Source organism: Xenopus laevis, chromosome 3S, assembly GCF_017654675.1.
Source record: "Xenopus laevis strain J_2021 chromosome 3S, Xenopus_laevis_v10.1, whole genome shotgun sequence".
Taxonomy (NCBI): domain Eukaryota; kingdom Metazoa; phylum Chordata; class Amphibia; order Anura; family Pipidae; genus Xenopus; species Xenopus laevis.
Window position 1 is genome coordinate 123,834,513 of NC_054376.1, and position 21,077 is coordinate 123,855,589.

Genomic DNA, 21,077 nt, shown 5'->3' on the forward strand with positions numbered 1-21,077 from the left:
AAAAAAATTAGAAACCTTTCTCACATCTTTCTCAAGAACATCAGAGCAGCGTGTTTCTTTCAACTTCCTTGACTACTTAGTGGTCAGACTGGTGGGAAACTGATCAGCAGGTGGCGCTGTTGTAACAAAATTCATTCATATTAACAGCACATGTATCTCTTAATATCTTGGAGTAGAAAGAAAATAAATAATGAATATAAATTACAAAAGTGCTTTGAATAGCACCCTCGTCAATTTTACATTCACTTATTTCAAAGGTTTACTTATCCTTTAAGAAAACTTCTGCTACTCGGTTGTGACTACCAGTACTATAAAATATGCTCTTATATAGTGTAAAACCTTCTTTAATAAACCAAACTTTGTAAAATGACACTCGCATACTGTATATACAGTTAATATCTTCTGTATTCCGTGTCTCTGTGTTATCTTGCTCCAGTACTCGCACAGTTGGATTGATGTTAGTTGCCGGCATTCCAACTGTAACGTACTGTACTGGGCTCACCCGGATGTTCTGTTCTTTGGTGTCCTGACCCCAAGAGTGCTCTGAATTGTGGCACGACTGAGGCACATAACATCACTAAAAGAAAGAAAGAGGAAGGCACGAGTCATCTGATTTGTAGGACAAAGTTCATCAAGTGGGACAAGCAGTGTGAGTGTTTGCACATTAGCAGCCATGTACAATATACAGTAGAATACAATTATTATACTAATATGAATATGTTGTCTGCAATTATGTATAGTTTTTATGTAGGGGTTGCAGGGACCTTTTTAATCACATGTTCAATGGCACCAGTATTGTGACCAGTAACCAACATTGAGTTTTACCAAAGCTCACATCTGATTGGTTGATGGGTAACTACACTGGTGCTACTGAACCCCTGTATTAGTAATTCCAAACCACACATTTGGACTGGAGCAATGGGGATTGGCGCATGGAAAATTTAAAAAAAATATTGTATCTCCAGCGCATCCCCAGTGTTTTTGAACCAATGTGGGTGTGGTTAGGCAGCATGCCTCCCCCCTAAAATCCTGCCGCCATAGGCCCAGGCCTAGGTGGCCTTTCCACAAATCCGGGCCTGACGAGGGAGGGCCTTGATGTAAAACTCAGCCTCTGCCTTGTTAAAAACCTCTTGAGTTAAGAGCTGTACCTCAAACAGAACAAACAACACAGTGAACTTTTAAACTAAAGACAGGGTCAGACTGGGGGGCTTGGGGCCCACCGGGGCTAGTGCCCAGGGCCCCCTCCGCCCCCCCGCCATCTGGCGCGCCACGTTTGTACGCACACGCAATTTTTATTTTACCGTGACACCCGACAAAGAGGGGTTGCGCCACTAATAAGCGGATCTGGGCTGGTAGGGCCCACAAGAGCCCAGGCCCACCGGGTTTTTTCCAGAGTCCTGCCGGCCCAGTCCGGCACTGACTAAAGACATTGGGGTATATTTAACAAAGAGTGAAGTTAGAGATTGCCACAGTCTGCTAGAGTGAAATTTCGCCACTCTCCATTAATTTCTATGGGATTTTTAAAAGCGTATTTATCAATGAGTGAAAGTGGAAGATGTGAAAATGAATGGAGAGTGGCGGAATTTCACTCTAGCAGACTGTGGCAATCTCTAACTTCATAAATACACCCCATACTTTATTTATTATTATTATTTTATTATTATTAACATGTATTTATATAGCGCCAACATATTGCGTAGCACTGTATTTAAACATCTAAACTATCACATTTAGTTAAGAAGGGAGGGCATCCCATACCTTAAATTGTTACAAAAGTTTAAAGTGCAGCTGCTGACTGTTCTGGGCTCTTTGCCAAAAAGCCTCCTATTTTAATTAAGTTTCAGAAACTCTGTATCTTTTTCTGGAGAGAAACCCGGGATTGTGGGTTGAGCTGTCATAATTGGGACTGTCCCTCAGAAAACAGTACAGTTGGGAGGTATATCCCTTTCACCATCATGCAGCTTCAGCTACCATTGTATCTTAGTCCTCTCCAAAGGGAAGTATTTTTGAAGTCAGAAGAGAAGGTTCATGCACAGGGGGCAAGGAGAAAGGCCTAACTTGATTAGGGAGGTAGTTTAGTGCAGGGCGGCACAACCTTTTTACTGCCATTTGCCTTAAAGAACTATCAATAATAATAATAATGCACCAATGAGATAAACGGGAGGTTGTACTGGAACAGACTGTTGCACGAGATTAGAGGAATCTGCACTCCCACAGGTTTATCTTTCTCTTGCCTGTTCTGTGATAAAAATTCTGCTTATTAACACAAAGATAAGACATAAAAGGCTTGTTACATATATGCCACATTTCTTATTTATTTTTTCTCTCTCTTTGGCTTAAAATAAATTATAGTGGCCTTCCAGCTCCACCTGTACTAAAGCCCTTACATATCGTTCCATGGTTATATTCTGCAAGCAGCAGTGCAAGAGAGAGAATACGTGTAAAAGAAGACATCCTCTTTCCTGGCCAAACTGGAAAATGTAGGTAATATATCAGGTTAAGCACATCTTGAGCAACATTTGCACCAAATTACATGATGATAAAAGCAAAACCATTAAAGGAGAACTAAACCCCCCCCCCACAATAATAAAACCCACTACCCTACATAGTCCCCCCTCCCTGCTTCCCCCCCCGTATAGGTGATTACCCCTGAAAGTGCTCCTAATTCATTATTCATGTATAGGTGCAGAGTAAGTGCAGCGAAGCTCATGGGCGCCATCTTTCGACTCTTTGGTATTCTTCAGGAATTGAACACCGTATTGGCGCATGCACAGTTGGAGCATGGAGTCTTCCGTTTTGTAGCAACTGTGAACTCGCCAATAGTGCCCGAAATTGCCGAAGGGAAGGAAGAGGAAGCGAAGAATACAAAAGAGCCGGAAGAGGGCGCCCGTGAGCTTAGAGTCCTGCATGGAACCAATTTCTAAGACGTGGACCCGACCCGCAACCCGCAGCCTGCGAACCGAACCGCAACCCGCATATTTAGCCACTTTGATCCGCTACCCGGACCCGCAACTGCCTTATCCGCAACCTGACCTGCAACCCGCCGACCACCACCAAACAGGAAGTGATGTCATCAAAAGTGGGCGGGGACAGGCACAAGTTTTGTAAAACTTTAAAAGGAGTAAAATATAGACAATAGCAAATAAGATAAGACATTTAGATGAGACCTGCGGGTATACCCGCACCTGAAAATTCTCCCCTCATTCCGCAGGTGCCTGCTTTTTTTTGCGGGTAACCCGTTGGGTACCCGAGCCTCTGCAGGACTCTCCTGTGAGCTCCTCTGGGCTTACTCTGCACCTATACCTGAGCCTCCTATTTAGAACCCTAGTCCAGTTAGAGATTTTGCAATAGGTAGCTACTCCCTGTACTTGTATTTATCGATATAAAAACAGCATCATCTTCTAGACCAATACACCTTTGTTTAGAAAGTAAATATTTACTGTACGTGGCATTTTATCAAAAGCTCGTCCACACAGAGAAATAAAACACAATGCTAACTGGCTGGAAAAAAAAGGGCATCCATTGCGTATAGGTGATGGTGGTGGAAAAACAGACTTTATTTACTTTGGATCCAGCTTCAAAAAGGTGTAACTTGCCAAACGAATGTTTATAGTTGATATATGTATTTAAGGCTTACCTAGGGCCATGTCCAAACATCTCCAGGCACCACAGTGACACGGGGGTATTAAGGTGTTTGTGGGATAAGGGCTTCCCATTCTACTAGTAAACCCTGTATATGTTCAGTAAAAGGATCAGGATGCACAAATTGTGTTCCCTTCTGGCATTCTTTAACCACAGCCTGTGGGTTGTTATGTTATGGTAAGATCTATATTTATAAGACAATTCCAAAAACATACAGGCATGCTAGTTGGCTCATGATGGAATCAACTCTAGTGTTGTGTGACTGTAACCTCCTGGGGCAGGAACTAAGGATACACTCAATCTAGAAATGGGGTTGGGATTTATAAAATTCCAATTATTTAGCTAAACCAAATCTGAGCCCTAAAAGCTATGTCCCTTTAAAACTGAACATGAGAATTTTTTTTATATGATTGACACAACGTGTCAGTCTTTTTTAAATGTCAATATACAAATTAAGGTTTGATTTAATTTGGTATTTGACAAGTCCAAAAATTATAGATATGGTGCATCCCTTCCCTAGAAGGAACTGAAGTGAATGATGAACTAACTATAAAAATATATAAAAATATCTAAAAAATATATAAAGGACTCATGATAGTGCATGAATTGATGGGTTTTGAGCTTAATAGATCTCCTCTTTAGATGCCTTGAGAGCCCGTCAAACATTATAACAAGGTTACAGAAATACAGAAACATTGGGGTAACAGTCCCCCTGCTTAGTTCCAGGGGTACCCATGGCACAAATAAGCACTCACCCCAAATCTCCCCCTAACTGACCTTCAGGCTGGGCCCCCTTAGCTCATAACAAGGTTACAGATATAATGCATAGAAACAGTGTCGGACTGGGCCGGCGGGACACCGGGAAAAAATCCGGTGGGCCCCGGCTCTTGTGGGCCCCGCCGGCCCAGATCCGTACCCATATCTGCCTGTTAATGCCGCGACCCCCTTTATCGGAGGTCGCGGGCAAAAAAATTTAGTGCGCACTCTGTATAAACTCGGCTCCGCGCGCATGCGCAGGCACACAGTGCACACGCCGGCGCGGCAGTGGGGCCAGAGGGGGGCCCTGGGGCAGTAGCCCAGGTGGGCCCCCCAGTCCGACCCTGTAAGCACTCACCCCAAATCTCCCCCTAACTGGCCTTCAGGCTGGGTCTCTTTAGCTGCATGGCCTGCTCCAGGGCCCTCCCCCACCTAGTTACGTTACTGGGTACCCAGGGTACAAATAAGCACTCACCCCAAATCTCCCCCTAACTGACCTTCAGGCTGGGCCCCCTTAGCTCATAACAAGGTTACAGATATATAGAAACATTGGGTAACAGTCACGCTGCTATAGTTCCAGGGGTACCCAGGGTACAAATAAGCACTCACCCCAATTCTCCCCCTAACTGACCTTCAGGCTGGGCCCCCTTAGCTCATAACAAGGTTACAGATATATAGAAACATTGGGGTAACAGTCACCCTGCTATAGTTCCAGGGGTACCCAGGGCACAAATAAGCACTCACCCCAAATCTCCCCCTAACTGACCTTCAGGCTGGGCCCCCTTAGCTCATAACAAGGTTACAGATATAATGCATAGAAACATTGGCCTTCAGAAAACTCCAGAGTTGGCTTGCTCCATACTTTGAGAACTTCTTACTTAGACACAATGGAGAAGGCAACCACAATCCATTCAGATACAAGACTAGAAAAACCCCTCTAGGGACCATTTACCTAAACAAATGGACACAAATGGAACTACTAACATGGCAATCTAGATATGGCTTAAGCAGAGATGAAAAGCCTGAACCTGGGATCACTACATGTAATGTGTTTTAAATGCAGCAGGGTGCTTCATCGTCTGTCATCCAGAGTGCACTGGTTTTCTGGATAAGGGACTCCTACGTAATTTGGATTTCCATACTGTAAGTGTACTTAAATATAATTTTAACAATAAATAAACTCAATAGAATTGTTTTTGCTTCCTTCAAGGATGATTTGTATCTTAGTTGGGATCAAGTTCAAGGTACTGTTGTATTACTAAAAAGCAAAATGTTTAAAAATTTGAGTTATTGGAGATGGCCTTCCTGTAATTCAGAGATTCTGGTTTCTGGATAACGGATCCCATACCATTGTGGTGAAGAATCTCACAAAACACGAGTAACCATCAATGTACTTTGATGTTAGCTATTACAAAAGAAAAAACAGTAGCATACAAGGAATCTATCACCCATCATTGAAATGATTTCAAATATTGATTCTTTGTTAAATAGAGTGGTGTAGGCTTTCATTTTTCTACCTTTTGTTGTGAGTTAAGGTACCTCGGCCTTGCACGCTTTGTGTCTGTTTGCTTTACTCCTGTTTGACGTTTTCTCTAAGTTTCTCTGTTTACAGGTGTATAAACAAAGGACCCATTGATCTTGTACCGACAGGGCCGTGTGAAAGCGGTTTAAAAAAACAGAACTATACTCTATTTCTAGAGGAAGAAAATGAGGCAAATAACCCCGAAAGCGAAAAGGCATACAGACACCCTAAAGACAATAAGAAGTGCAGAAGCGCACCACTTAGTGCCAATGCAAGGTGCAAAGCACAACGCCAGGAGGTAAGTACTGGCCTCTGTTCAGGCACTTAAAGGAGAACTAAAGCCTAACTAAAGAAGTAGCTAGAAATGTTGTACATGATGTTTTGTGCTTCTGTACCAGCCCAAGGCAACCAAAGCCCTTTAGCAGTAACGATCTGTGTCTCTGAAGATGCCCTAGTAGCTCCCCATCTTCTTTTCTGCTGATTCACTGCACATGCTCTGTGCTGCTGTCACTTACTGAGATGGTGACCCCCTGTGACAAGTTTGAAGTCCTGGATCATTGCTGCTATTGACAAGCTCAAACTTTAGCCTCGTGCAATAAGTGCAGTATATAAAGTATGATATTTTTATCCATATTCATTTTTAGTTCTCCTTTAATAACTTGTGTGGGAAGGGACGTTATTACAATACTGTAGAATACAGGCAATCCTGTAATCATTGGGTGAATGCATTTATGTACTGACTCCACAGCCCTGGATCTCTGCACCCAAAATAGAGTACATAAATCCTTTGGGGTATATTTATCAACGAGTGAAGTTAATAGTCAAGTTCCGCCACTAGAGTGAAATTCCGCCACTTCCCATTCATTTCTATGGGGTTTTTATAGGCGTATTTATCAAACGGGGAAATTTCACTTTCACCCATTGATAAATACGCCTTTCAAAATCCCATAGAAATGAATGGAGAGCTGTGGAATTTCACTCTAGTGGCGGAACTTCTCTCTTTGATAAATTTACCCCTTTGACTCCTTAGGTTACGATACCTCTGACTCCAACTCCAAATGTATTTTCCATGTGATTGAAAGCAGTTAAGGCATTTTATCACTGCCAAAGCTCAGCAATTTTCATTTTAAATTGCAATTTTATGTTAATAAGAGTCAGAGTTTGTACATTTTTGGTGACTCTGACTCTAAATATCCACAATTGCTTCCGACTCTGGTTCCACAACTCCAAGTCCAACGCCACAGTGAGCTGCAGACATTTTTCTTAGTGCAGGGCAGGGTTCACAGTGCAATAAACATGGCAGATTGTACACCCTGTCCTGCACGTAGTAAACAGTAGCGGAACTACCAGGGGTGCGACTGCACCAGTGCCTGCATCCCCTCGGGGGCCTGCCAGCAGTTCACGAGTGCACAAATCTGTCTTCTATAATTGCTTGGGGGGGGACACCAGGCTGCACACGGGCCCCGCGGGCAGGGGTGCTTCGCCAATGAGGCGAGTTGAGGCTGTTGCCTCAGGTGGCAGTGTCCCACTAGGTACCAGGGGCAGCAAAAATGCTGCTCCTGGTACTTTAAGAGCTAATTTCTGGGGGAGGGGGGGCAGCAGCAACTGCTGCTGCCTCAGGCAGCGGAGGGGCCAGGATCGCCCCTGCCCGCGGGGAGTAGTTAGTGGTAGTAAATGATTCCTAATGACTATAAAGACATAGAAGATGGGCCAAATCAAGCTGATCATAATAGGGGCTATTCAGACCAGCAGGCAGTTGCCCAATTAGCCCCAATTTAGTCTTTAGAAGCTAACAGGATTTCCTGACTCTGTTTGCAGTAGCCCAGTCACTAGCTAATAGTGGCCCGTGTATGTCTAGCTTATGTCAGGTCATTAAAGGAGAAGGAAACAGGCCTGGATTTGTGGCGAGGCCACAACGGCTCAGGCTTAGGGCGGTAAAGTATTAGAGGTGTTATGCCGCTCCGGCCTCTTTCTCGGGAGCATTAGGGATGCTCAGCTCCCCAGTGCTCCGGCTCCTCCTCCGTGCTCCTCGTGCGGGGGAAGTAGTGCGGGCAGGCGCTAGACCGCATGGCCTAGGGGCACTCGCCATTGAAATCCGGACCTGGAAGGAAAGGCAACCTGGAAGGAAAGGCAAAGGTTAGGCACCCCCAACGATTATATTATGTTACCTCAGTGGTCCCCAACATTTTTTACCCATGAGCCACATTTAGCTGTAAAAAGAGTTAGCGAGTAACACAAACATGAAAAAAGTTCTTTGGGATGCCAAATAAGGGCTTTGATTGGAAATTTGGTAGCCCCTATGTGGACTGGCAGTAGTTTTATGCAACCAAAACTTGCCTCCAAGCCTGGAATTCAAAAATAAGCACCTGCTTTGAGGCCACTTAAAGGAACATCCAAGGGGTTGGGGAGCAACATGTTGTTTGGGAGCCACTGGTTGGGAATCACTGTCTTACCTGATACCCCAGGCTGGTGATCCTATCAGCAGAAAACTGCCCTGTCTGGGGTTCTTCCAGCAATCCTCTTCCTGCTTCTTCTTTCTTCAGGCGGGTGCGCATGCATAGTACGGTGAAAAGCCAAACAAACAAAAAACCCTTTATCACTGAGGCTTTATCACTCTTCAGTGCATGTGTCTGTCCCATAATTTTTAAGAAAGAAGAAGCAAAATAAGAGGATCACTCCATGGTGCTTGGTGAGAAGAACCCTGGGCTGGGCACAATTCTGCTGATAGGAGCACCAGGTATGTGATTACAGTAAATTGGCACCCCAAGGGATTTTGACTTTGCTTCTCCTTTGAATCAATCTTTTCCATGCATAGAAAATATTTTTGATGTGTTTTTAGGGGCTTTGCACAGGAGCCTGTGGGAAATGCATGCCTGGCAGTAAACATTTTTGATTTTCACACAATAAATGCCCCAAACCCACACATAAAAGAATAACCATTTAATGCTTTTAGTACAATTACATAGCCGATTCTGTTCTAGCCCCTGGTTAAGGTGGTATGTAGGACTTTGATAATGTTGGTCAAGGACATTTGCTGTAACCATGGATCCACTGTATTTCGTGCTTTCTGACCCCACCCCTAAACAATAAATGTGTATAAACAAATAAGCAGATAATGGCAGATACAATGTGAGAAAGTTTAGAACACGGAAACCCTTTGTGAAGTCAGGACATATAAGTGTGGCCAGAGGTCTATAAAACAAGACCCAGCTTGTACTACTTATCTATTCACAATTCTGTTCAAACATTGAGGTGTAGACCCATGATTTATATCCATAAACCATACTATTTACATAAAGAAACCAATCTCTAATAAATAAGAGTCAAATGCAGTTGTGCTGCTCTCTTACATTAATCATTTCCCTCGTTTGTCATTTATTTCTCCATACTCTATCATGGTCATTCTCTTCTAACCTTCAGTCTTCCAGACCCTCACTATCCTTGTTACCAAATCATTTCAATTCCTTCTCATTTCCATCATCTCATTTCACAAGCTTTTCAAAACTTTGGGCCACTCCTAAAACTTGCCGCCGCCCGTTGCCATTCATGGCTACACAACAAAAGCAAAAAGGAACGAGGCTCCAGCATCGCTTGGAGAGAGCAGAAGATCTTAATAAGAAGGCTGACAAACTGTTATGCCAAAACCTGATTGAGATTGAGAGGAAGTGCCTTAGACAAGTGGCTGAAGTGAACCTGGAACGCAAGATGTTATGGAAGGAGCTCAAGCAAGTCCAAACTGGTAAGTCGTTCTGAAATAATTACACAATGGACACAAGACCGTACAGTAAAATATTATTCCTTTGCAAGCCTGTAAAAGTCATTTATGGCCAGTGGAATGGAAAGGTTCATTCTGTTTAACTGACCGATTAATGGTGAAAATTTAGAAAGAGATGCTAATCGAGGTTCTTTCCGTTTGTCTCTGCTGGAGATGTGACGCCTTCATTGGAAAGCCTTGAAATGGAGCTTCCTCCAGATCTCCCTGACTTATCAAGGAAACGCTATTCCCTCCCAATACTTGGTACACATGGATGTGAAGCAGGAGGGGAAAGCAGAAGGTTGGTGGTTCAGTCAGTAGTTCAAAATCAAACATTGATTCATGAAATCGGGTCAACATGAACAATAATATGCTGTGACTTGTTAGGAACTGTGCTCCTTTATAATGAATAGGAAGGAACAACCTATGGCACACCATAGCAAGCAGTCACTAGAATGGGTATGGGACCTGTTATCCAGAATGCTCAGGGCCTAGGGTTTTCCAGATACTTTTCGTAATTTGAATCTTCATCTTCAACTTTAAGGTGGCCATACACAGAGAGATCCGCCCCACCAAACGAGTGCATCACTCCCCCATATGCCCACCTTGAGGTGGTAATATCGACATGAAAGGTATACGGGCAGTCGATTCACTGGACTCTCGGCCAGATATCGATTGGGGAAGCCCTTCGGAGGGCCCCATACACAGCCCAATAAGTTGCCGACTCTGTCTGCAGCTTTTATTGGCCCGTGTATACCTTAAGTCTACTAGAAAATCAAGTGAACATTAAATAAACCCAAGGCTGGTTTTGCTTCCAATAAGGATTAATTATTTCTTAGTTAGGATCAAGTACAAGCGACTGTTTTATTAATAGACAGAATTTTTAAAAATTAGGAATATTTGGATAAAATGGAGTCTATGGGAAATGGCCTTTCCGTAATTCGTAACTTTCTGGATAACGGGTTTCCAGATAACGGATCCAATATATAAGTCTGGCTGGCTCAATATTCTTATAATATTGTTTAGATTGGATTTGTTGAACTACTAAAGTAGCAGGGATGGTTTTTAACAGGGTCATTTGGGTTGCTAATCCTCTTCCAGAACAGCCCAGACCATTAAATAACCATTGTCTATAGGCACTTTAATGAAATGTGACCCAGTGCCTAATAAATTATAAAATTAGCCTTGGATAATAGATCCATGACTCTGGCAAAACTGCATTATCCCGCTGTGCCCTAGAGCATTAATAACTTACTGGCCCAATTGGGCCTATTTATTCAGCGTAATAGTAAAAAAAACAATCAACACAGTCCGCCTTAAAGGAAAAGTTGTACCAATTGTTCCCAATTAATGTCTTACCGCAGCCTTTTATCTAATGTACCTCTATTTAATGCTCAGTTATAGATTCTCATAAGGAATGATATTAATTTCAACATTATTTAGAAAAAAAAACATTAAAAAAGAAAGAAAAATCCAAGTTACAGTTTTGCATTCATTCTTTTGCTGTAGAAGGAAATCCAGATTTTATCAATTAAAAAAATAGAGTAATTTTAATTCAAATTATAGCAGTCAGCTCTTATTGGCCAATGAGAATATTTATTTTTGTACCCTTTTTCCATCAATTTCCACCACTAGATACTGGTCTGGGAGGCGTAGCTCCTGCTCATCCGAACTTCAAAGGAAAGTATCAAACTTTATCACCAAGGTGGAAAGATTCAATAGTTTTGACTCAGTCGGACTCTTGACAGACGATGGGAAAGAAAGTACGGGACAAAAACAAGACTTACAGGATACGGGGAAGGCCCCCACTGAGATCACTTTAGATGATGTGAAGAGTTGCAGGTACATCAGCCACAGAAACTCCATCCCCAGATTTGAACAGGAGCTGAAGCTGGAAGAAATATTTAGTGAAGATGAAACAAGCTTGGACTAACAAGTCTGCATTATATTTCTTGCTTTCTATTCAGGGGCATAATATTGCACTATTGAGCCCTTCCACCACCCTAGGGTGGGGTAATGGGAATGTGTGTCTACTGTGGCCACAAGGAAAGGAGGTGCCAGATTACAGTAAAATGTTTATATCTTAATAATGGCCTCTAAGCACTGAAAATAATGTACTATAGACCAAGGGAGCACCACACTGTGTCTGTAGATGTTTATTAAAAGGTTTAAGGATGCTGTACTATTTCCTCAATTAGCCCAAAGCTAAAGATATAGCTTAAAGGGTTGGGAAAACATGTTATTTTCAAAATGAATCAGTTAATAGTGCTGCTCCAGCACAATTCTGCACTGAAATCTGTTTCTCAAAAGAGCAAACAGATTTTTTTATATTTAACTTTGAAATCTGACATGGGCGCTAGACATATTGTCAGTTTCCCAGCTGCCCCAGTTATGTGACTTGTGCTCTGATAAACGCCTGTGCAGTGCTCGCCTGCACAAACTCCCTTGCACTGTGTGCCTGCGCTGCGCGATGGTGCAGCAGAGACTTTTTTTAAGGGGGAGCCTGATCGGGAAACATGGCTGGGCCGGCGGGACTTATCCTTATAACTGATGCATTTTGAAAAAAACATGTTTTCCCATGACAGTATCCCTTTAAGAACAATGAGAATACAGAAAATCTGAATAGGTGAAAATCTTGCTTTCAGAAGCTGCTGTAGTCCTATGTTCTGACGCTGGCAGCACGCTGAATCAAATAAGTAGTGATGGGCAAATTTATTCGCCAGGCACGAATTCACTGCGAATTTCCGCGATTTGCCACTGGCGAATAAATTCATGAAACTGTCGCAAATTTTTTGGCGAAGCGAAAACACCCCAAATTCGCCCATCACTACAAATAAGTGAAGCATGGCCGGGCCCCCCTTAGACACGAAACCCTGTGGGGCCCAGGACAATTGTCCCCCCTGATGGTGGCCCATGAGGAGACCCTTTTTGCTTTACAGAAACTTTCTAGCTAGTGTCCCCCCTCCATTTCATACAGCTCAGGCACGATGGGAAATGAACATCCCAGAGCTCTCCCAGGATGACTGGGATGAGGCCACAGAAACTATGTACAAATGTTTGATAGCAATGAGGGGTAGATTAATAAAATACAAAGCATTCCACCAGCTCTGCACAACCCCAATTAAAATAAAGGCAATGGGTAAGAAGGACAATGACACCTGCCCCAGTTCTGTTACCCCAATAGGCAAATTTCTACACATGATCTGGTCTTGCCCAGTAATAAACACCTACAGGTCACAAGTAATGGCTTCTTAAGCAAATCAATTTAGATTAATTAGTAAATTTGCCCCTTGTGTCTTTTATCAAGCCTGCAATGAAGTTCCCCAAAGCAGCTAATCTGCACACTGGTTCTCTCATCTTTATCAATTCATGTGCTTCAAAGCATGCGGCTCCATCTTTTGAATAAATGCAGCCTGTGTGACTGGGCTCCTATCTACTGATTCTGTTGAGTCCTTATTTGGGCTTGGGGTGGATGCATTCCAACATAGGGGCTACCTTGGAAATGAAACTGCCAATGCACTGCAAAACCAAATTTCACTAGCAGGTTAGTTTTATAAAGAGCTGCACTGGCCTGGGGCAGAAGGTCCTTTTTACTTGGAAAGAGGCACAGACGTTTTATGCTCTTTAATAAATATAAGAGAAAAGATCCTCTGGAGCTTTATTTACCTATGTATCTCCCACATTATCAGTCTGAGTGTTAGCCATGCCGAGCAGGCTTCCCTTCTTCTGTGGTTCTGTAAGCTCTGCAGGGTAGAATTCCCTTCTCTCATGGTTCCCTGTATTATATCTCTATTCCTCTGTATAGTAGAGAGTAAGATATACAGAACAGGATTCCCTAATCCCAATGGTTCTCCCTCCTTGTATTGTTCTGTGTCCCTCTGTATATTAGAGTGCAAGCTCTGCAGGATAGGATTCCTTTCTCCCAATGGTTCCCTCTCCCTGCATTGTATCTGTGTCTTTCTGTATATTAGAGTGCAAGCTCTGCAGGGCAGGATTCCCTTCTCCCAATGGTTCCCTCTCTTCCTCTCCCCGATTGTATCTTTGATCCTTTAAATATTAGAGAGTAACCTCTGCTGGACAGGATTCGCTTCTCCCAATGGTTCCCTCTCCCTGCATTGTATTTGTGTCTCTTTGTTTATTAGAGTGTAAGCTCTGCAGGATAGGATTCCCTTCTCCCAATGGTTCCGTCTCCCTGTATTATATCTGTGTCTTTCTGTATATTAGAGTGCAAGCTCTGCAGCATAGAATTCCCTTCTCCCAATGGTTTCCGCTCCCTGTATTGCATCTGTGTTCCTCTGTAAATTAGAGTGCAAGCTCTGCAGGATAGGATTCATTTCCCCCAATGGTTCCCTTTCCTTGTATTGTATTTGTGTCTCTTTGTGTATTAGAGTGCAAGCTCTGAAGGTCAGGACTTCCTTCTCCCAATGGTTCCCTCTCTCCTTCTATTGTATCTGTGTTCCTTTGTATATTAGTGCTTAATTTTAACCTCTGCAGGGCAGGATTCCCTTCTCCCAATGGTTCCCTCTCCCTGTATTTTATCTGTGTCCCTCTGTATATTAGAGTGCAAGCTCTGCAGGATAGGATTCCCTTCTCCCAATGGTTCTGTCTCCCTGTATTGTATCTGTGTTCCTTTGAATATTAGGGTGTAACCTCTGCAGGACAGGATTCCTTTATCACACTGTTTCACCCTCGGACTGTATTGTATCTCTCCTTCTGTATATTATTATAACTTACGCTCTCCTGGTGCAGTGGAGTAATTATAGAGAAAGCAGAGCCGCCGGTAGGCCTGGTGGAGAGATGGACGTGGGTGGGAGAACTGACAGTTGGCAAGAGAGCACATGCATGGAACAGTGTTGTGGTGCTGGCACGGGGGGAGGCTTAGAAAAATGTTTCTGCTGAGGGCCCTGGGTGCACCACGTTACACCCGTCCAGGCCATTACATCTTTCTCACATATATCATTCCTCATCCTTCTGCCTTTTATCTTGAAGTGTTTCAGAAAAGAGCTGAAGTTAACTGTACTCTCAATAAATATGTGTACACATGTCAGAGAAGCAAGGTTCTGCCCAGCTGCCTAAAGCCTATTTGTACAAGAGATGTGGGAAAACTAAAGGCAATTTTTTTTCCAATTCTGGGTGCAAAGCGACATGTTAAAGTGGATCAGGGTGAGTTACAAGGTAAATAAAATACTGTTTCGGCAACAACTGTCTACAGATGATATGACATTTAAAGTTTTAATAATAAATGATGTAGAGGGATAACCTACAAACAATTTCAGTTCAAGTATTGTCCCCGTTTTTCATAATAGTAGCAGTACCATAACACAAACTTTCTTTCCAACGCACAAGCTCACAGTAGTTTATACTATAGAGCTTTCCTCCCTGAATTTAATACTTTTCTTTGGTTCACAATTTTTTTGGGACACACTATTTTAAATGCAGATATTAAAAGTTATGTTTTAACTACAGTGATGGGACTTTTGGGCAAGATGATGGGTTGGTGCAACCTATAGGCCATTCTTTTCTTTCCTTCCTTGATTTATACGCAATACACTTGGCCTTGCACACCATTATATGTTTGGGAGCAGCCATTCAAGCACAGGATACACAGTAGATAACAGATAAGTGCTACTATAGTTTATATAAACAAGCTGCTGCGTAGCCATGGGGGCAGCCATTCAAGCACAGGATACACAGTAGATAACAGATAAGTACTACTATAGTTTATATAAACAAGCTGCTGTGTAGCCATGGGGGCAGTCATTCAAAGCTGAAAGAGTAGAAAAAGCACAGGATACACAGCAAATAACCTCTATAATAAACAATAGGATTCTACAGAACATATCTATCTATTGTGTGTCCTGTGCTTGAATGGCTGCCCCCATGGCTACACAGCAGCTTGTTTATATAAACTATAGTAGTACTTATCTGTTATCTATTGTGTGTCCTGTGCTTGAATGGCTGCCCCCATGGCTACACAGCAGCTTGTTTATATAAACTATAGTAGTACTTATCTGTTATCTACTGTGTGTCCTGTGCTTGAATGGCTGCCCCCATGGCTACACAGCAGCTTGTTTATATAAACTATAGTAGTACTTATCTGTTATCTACTGTGTGTCCTGTGCTTGAATGGCTGCCCCCATGGCTACACAGCAGCTTGTTTATATAAACTATAGTAGTACTTATCTGTTATCTACTGTGTGTCCTGTGCTTGAATGGCTGCCCCCATGGCTACACAGCAGCTTGTTTATATAAACTATAGTAGTACTTATCTGTTATGTACTGTGTATGCTTTGCTTGAATGGCTGCCCCCATGGCTACACAGCAGCTTGTTTATATAAACTATAGTAGTACTTATCTGTTATCTACTGTGTATCCTGTGCTTGAATGGCTGCCCCCATGGCTACACAGCAGCTTGTTTATATAAACTATAGTAGTACTTATCTGTTATGTACTGTGTATGCTTTGCTTGAATGGCTGCCCCCATGGCGACACAGCAGCTTGTTTATATAAACTATAGTAGTACTTATCTGTTATCTACTGTGTATCCTGTGCTTGAATGGCTGCCCCCATGGCTACACAGCAGCTTGTTTATATAAACTATAGTAGTACTTATCTGTTATCTACTGTGTATGCTGTGCTTGAATTTCTGCCCCCATGGCTACACAGCAGCTTGTTTATATAAACTATAGTAGTACTTATCTGTTATCTACTGTGTGTCCTGTGCTTGAATGGCTGCCCCCATGGCTACACAGCAGCTTGTTTATATAAACTATAGTAGTACTTATCTGTTATCTACTGTGTATCCTGTGCTTGAATGGCTGCCCCCATGGCTACACAGCAGCTTGTTTATATAAACTATAGTAGTACTTATCTGTTATCTACTGTGTATCCTGTGCTTGAATGGCTGCCCCCATGGCTACACAGCAGCTTGTTTATATAAACTATAGTAGTACTTATCTGTTATGTACTGTGTATGCTTTGCTTGAATGGCTGCCCCCATGGTGACACAGCAGCTTGTTTATATAAACTATAGTAGTACTTATCTGTTATCTACTGTGTATCCTGTGCTTGAATGGCTGCCCCCATGGCTACACAGCAGCTTGTTTATATAAACTATAGTAGTACTTATCTGTTATCTACTGTGTATGCTGTGCTTGAATTTCTGCCCCCATGGCTACACAGAAGCTTGTTTATATAAACTATAGTAGTACTTATCTGTTATCTACTGTGTGTCCTGTGCTTGAATGGCTGCCCCCATGGCTACACAGCAGCTTGTTTATATAAACTATAGTAGTACTTATCTGTTATCTACTGTGTATCCTGTGCTTGAATGGCTGCCCCCATGGCTACACAGCAGCTTGTTTATATAAACTATAGTAGTACTTATCTGTTATCTACTGTGTATCCTGTGCCCATCCAATGTGTGTATTGAATACGGCTTCTCACCAGCTACCGGGTACTGATCGATCTACGCGACAATATCAACCCACCAATCACTTTCAATGAACGCCCACGTCATACAGGTGACCAATCACTTCCCGAGGGCTGCCCTTGCTTCATATGCCCGCCTCCCTGCTTATCCGCCCTTGCCCCGAAATGACGCAACGGGGGTTTCACGCAATCAGGGAACAAGTAGTATTGATTGACACGACCGGCTGCCAATGGAAGGTAGCGGGTGGCGGCTGCTGGGTTAAGCGGATGGGCAGAGGAAGCTGAGCGGTAACGGAGAGAACAAGCGGAGACCGAGTGCAGCCATGGGGAACCGGGGGATGGAGGAGCTCATTCCCCTTGTTAACAAGCTCCAGGATGCCTTTAGTTCCATAGGACAGGCCTGCAACCTGGACTTGCCTCAGATAGCTGTGGTAGGAGGACAGAGCGCCGGCAAGAGCTCAGTTCTGGAGAACTTTGTAGGCCGGTAAGTGTTTCTCGCTGGCTCCCTGACAGCCGGTGCCTCACGTCTGCTTCTTCTTAGCTGCCAATTGATACGCACAGAAGCACTTTAAGCCTTTTCCTTTTTCTCTCTCTGGCTTTTCTGACCAATGGGCGACGTCATGCCTCTACGTCATGTGTGCGGCTGCACTGGTGACGTCATGCTTCTCCTTCTGACAGGACGGGGAGTCAGGAGTGATTACAGGCTTATGTTTTACACCCACGATACAGGGCTCATTCATTATACTGTTCCCCTCCTTTTTATGGGGTGCTTCGCCTTTAACTTGTAGTATCTTATAGGAAGTCCAATTCTGGGCAACCTTTCAATTGGTCTTTATTTGTTCGTTTTGTTAACTACTTGTCTTCTTCTGACTCTTTCTAGCTTTTAAATTGGGGTCACTGACCCCATCTAAGACAACAAAAGCTCTGTAAGGCTACAGATGTATTGTTTTTGCTACTTTGTGTTACTCCTCTTTCTATTCAGGCCTCTCCTATTCATATTCCAGTCTTTTATTCAAATCGGTGCATGGTTGCTAGGGGAATTTGGACCCTAGCAACCAGATGGCTGAAATTACAAACTGGGCAGCTGCTGAATAAAAAGCTAAATAACTCAAAAAAACTACAGATAATAAAAAATGAAAACCTGTTACAAATTGTCTCAGAATATCACTCTGTACACTAAAAGTTTACTGAAAGGCCTTCGAACAATTCCTACTGTAGCCCCCCTCACATACAGAGGGTTAGAAGATGGTTTGATCACAGCCAATAGCCCATTGGTTCATCTTTGTTTCTGCAATAGGGCTGATTTGCCCACTTTTAGCAAAAGACCCTCTATATGTGATGATCTTCAGGCAAAGACCTGTGGGAGACCATGGGAAATGTAGTTCAAAGGGAAAGCTAAAATATGGGGGGGGGGAGGTGAGTTGGATGTGAGGGGTGACTCAAATATTGCACAAACAACATGTAGAAGGGAAAGTAATGATGGGAATATATATATATATATATATATATATATATATATATATATAGTCCCATCGAAGGATCGCACTCTCAGGTCTTACGTAGAAGTACAACAAGTTTATTTCAGCAACAATAAACTTGTACTTCTATGTAAGACCTGAGAGTGTGATCCTTCGATGGGACTAGATTTATGCTTTGGATTACAGGATTTGATGAAAGTGGTTGGTCAAAAGATTAATATATCAGGACAAATGGACCCGCTTGTATTTGTTAGTCGCTGGTCGAGGGATTCTGGTATGCTTTAACGCCATAGAGGCATAGACAAATATGCATGGTCTTTCACTATTTTCAGCTCTTGAGCTTACCGGTATATCTCTGTACGCATTAAAGACAAGGGCACCCTATGAGCAGAGTTATCTGGCCTGTGACCTCACCCAGTTGTTGAACCGGAATTCCCGGCGTCTGACAGGAGACACCGGGGGAGTTGTAAGTTGAACAACAACCTGCTTTAGGGCTGCACTTTGGCCACTTTTGTATCCAGTATAAGCTTAGTAATTGGTGTTGCACTGAGGTTTTGTTGGAATACTCTTCCTGAATAAAAACGCTTGAAGGGCACCTATCGCACAAAAAAATTGTGAAAGGTGCTCTATTTATGAACTGCTTACTATAAGGAAATGGATTAGATTTCAATTTTACTACGCGTCAATAGCTATATACACACACACACACACACACACACATACACATATAAAGGTATGGGATCCGTTATCCGGAAACCCATGATCCAGAAAGCTCCCAATTACGGAAAGGTTGTCTCCCACATTATAATCAAATAATCCAAATTTTTAAAAATGATTTCCTTTTTAATAATAAAACAGTCGCTTGTACTTGATCCCAACTAAGATATAATTAATCCTTATTGGAAGCAAAACCAGCCTATTGGCTTTATTTAATGTTTACATGAACATCCAAATTATTGATAGATCCATTATCCGGAAAACCCCAGGTCCCGAGCATTCTGGATGTCTGTCTGTCGTCTATCTATCTCTCTCAAAGAAGATTAAAAGAGACTGATGTTTCGACTAGCAGTCTAGCCTTTAGTGATTTGTAAAACCGAAAACACAAACCCCAAGTTCAGATTTGAGCTACATGTGCCGATACTAGAATTACGGGAAGCCTGCACTTCTGGTATCGGCGCATGTAACTCAAACTTGAACTTGGGCTTCGCCCTTAGGACTTACTAGATGTTAGGCCACTAATTTCATGGAGGAAAGAAGAAACATTGCGGCTGATTAGATCTCTAGTTAATTACTGACTGTTAATAATTTACAGGCCAGCAAGTGCCCTTGTGTAAAATCTGCCAGAATATGCTTTAGCAGCCCAGCAGCCTGTTGCAGTACAGAATACATACCCCGGGCAGTAGGGGAGGGATGTAAATAGGGGTTAAAAACTCTCTAAGGGGGTTGTGTTACCCTATAGCTTTTGAGAAAGTGGCTAGGAGCCACGAAATGCATCAAACGTGTATTGCGGGAATGTGACTAAGAAAGCTTCTGATTTTACTGAAATTGACCCTGCTGGTTCTCCGTACAACTCAAGATACCATACCCCGGGCAGTAGCCTGGTACTACAGGGCACTTATCCCAAATTTCAACCTCCTCTTGAGAATTGCACATACTTTGTCAGCACTTGATCAACATACACAGCAATGCCGCTCCTGTAGTGAGTATTGTGCATGTGCCCATAGAATAGGTTTGCCTTTAAACCAGGAAAAATGGCTCCATACAAACTGAATTTAGATGTGGGGCATTTGGTTATAGGGCCGCTGCATCTTTGGTCTGGTACAGCAGCCCTGGAACAAGTGAAATTTACTTTAGGACTTAAGTTGCCCTTTAACATTAAAGGGGTTGTTCACCTTTAAATTAACCTTTAATATGATGGTTTTCATTTTTTATTATTTGTGATTTTTGAGTTATTCAGCAGCTCTCCAGTTTGCCATTTCAGCAATTTGGTTGCTAGGGCCCAAAATTAACCTAGCAACTATGCATTGACCTGAATAAGAGCCTGAAATCTAAATAGGTGAGGACCTGAAAAGAAAGATGAAAAATAAACCCATATCAGAACCATAGGCCCCAGGGTGCCAACCTCAATTTAACCAACGCACAAGGAAGTTTTTTTTGGCCAACATGAGCAGTGTGACTTAAAGGGGTAGTTCACCTTTAAGTAAACTTTTCAATTGACCTTTATTTTTTATAATTTTTGAATTATTTGCCTTCTTCTTCTGAATCTTCCCAGCTCTTAAATGGGGGTCACTGACCCAATCTAATAACAAATGCTCCGTGAGGCTAGAAATGTATTGATATTGCTACTTTATATTACTCATTTTTTGATTCGATCCTGTGGTTATGACGTGGGTTTATTTTTTAATTCCTAATGATGTATTAGGTGCAATTAACTTGGGCATGTTGTAAAATATGAAGGAAATATCCTCTTCCCAAGAAGTGCGTGGGTCCAAAA

At 42.6% G+C, this 21,077-nt stretch overlaps 2 protein-coding genes across 8 annotated transcripts in view; both read left to right on the plus strand.

The window, feature by feature from the left end:
* Window positions 1–435: 435 nt before the first annotated feature.
* On the plus strand, window positions 436–11,736 carry LOC121402267. 3 transcript variants are annotated; one of them, XM_041588875.1, is made up of 7 exons: window positions 436–649; window positions 2,353–2,480; window positions 5,462–5,541; window positions 6,097–6,218; window positions 9,415–9,659; window positions 9,849–9,975; window positions 11,310–11,736. In XM_041588875.1, the coding sequence occupies exons 4-7, from the start codon at window positions 6,106–6,108 to the stop codon at window positions 11,605–11,607; spliced, it is 783 nt and encodes a 260-aa protein (XP_041444809.1). In that variant the 5' UTR covers window positions 436–649; window positions 2,353–2,480; window positions 5,462–5,541; window positions 6,097–6,105; the 3' UTR covers window positions 11,608–11,736. The 3 variants fall into 3 exon arrangements, with proteins under 3 accessions (XP_041444809.1, XP_041444810.1, XP_041444811.1); XM_041588876.1 differs by lacking the exon at window positions 5,462–5,541; XM_041588877.1 differs by lacking the exons at window positions 436–649; window positions 2,353–2,480 and having other exon boundaries at window positions 5,135–5,541.
* Window positions 11,737–17,291: 5,555 nt separating this feature from the next.
* The window catches only part of LOC108703474 (dynamin-2), an 81,148-nt gene continuing 77,362 nt past the window's right edge, over window positions 17,292–21,077 (plus strand). For 3 of the 5 annotated variants that reach the window (XM_041588880.1, XM_041588878.1, XM_041588879.1), the window contains exon 1: window positions 17,292–17,589. In XM_041588880.1, coding sequence (XP_041444814.1) covers window positions 17,429–17,589 — 161 coding nt within the window. In that variant the 5' untranslated portion in view covers window positions 17,292–17,428. The remainder of the gene's footprint in view (window positions 17,590–21,077) is intronic. The other 2 variants (XM_018239601.2, XM_018239602.2) reach the window with 1 other exon arrangement.

What these genes read in the sequence shown, in the direction of transcription:
- LOC121402267 (XM_041588875.1), top strand. Translation starts at nt 6,106, where the DNA reads ATGAGGCAAATAACCCCGAAAGCGAAAAGGCATACAGACACCCTAAAG. An exon ending in GCAAAGCACAACGCCAGGAG is followed by an intron (nt 6,219 to 9,414) that starts GTAAGTACTGGC and finishes TCATTTCACAAG; the next exon opens with CTTTTCAAAACTTTGGGCCA. An exon ending in GCTCAAGCAAGTCCAAACTG is followed by an intron (nt 9,660 to 9,848) that starts GTAAGTCGTTCT and finishes TCTCTGCTGGAG; the next exon opens with ATGTGACGCCTTCATTGGAA.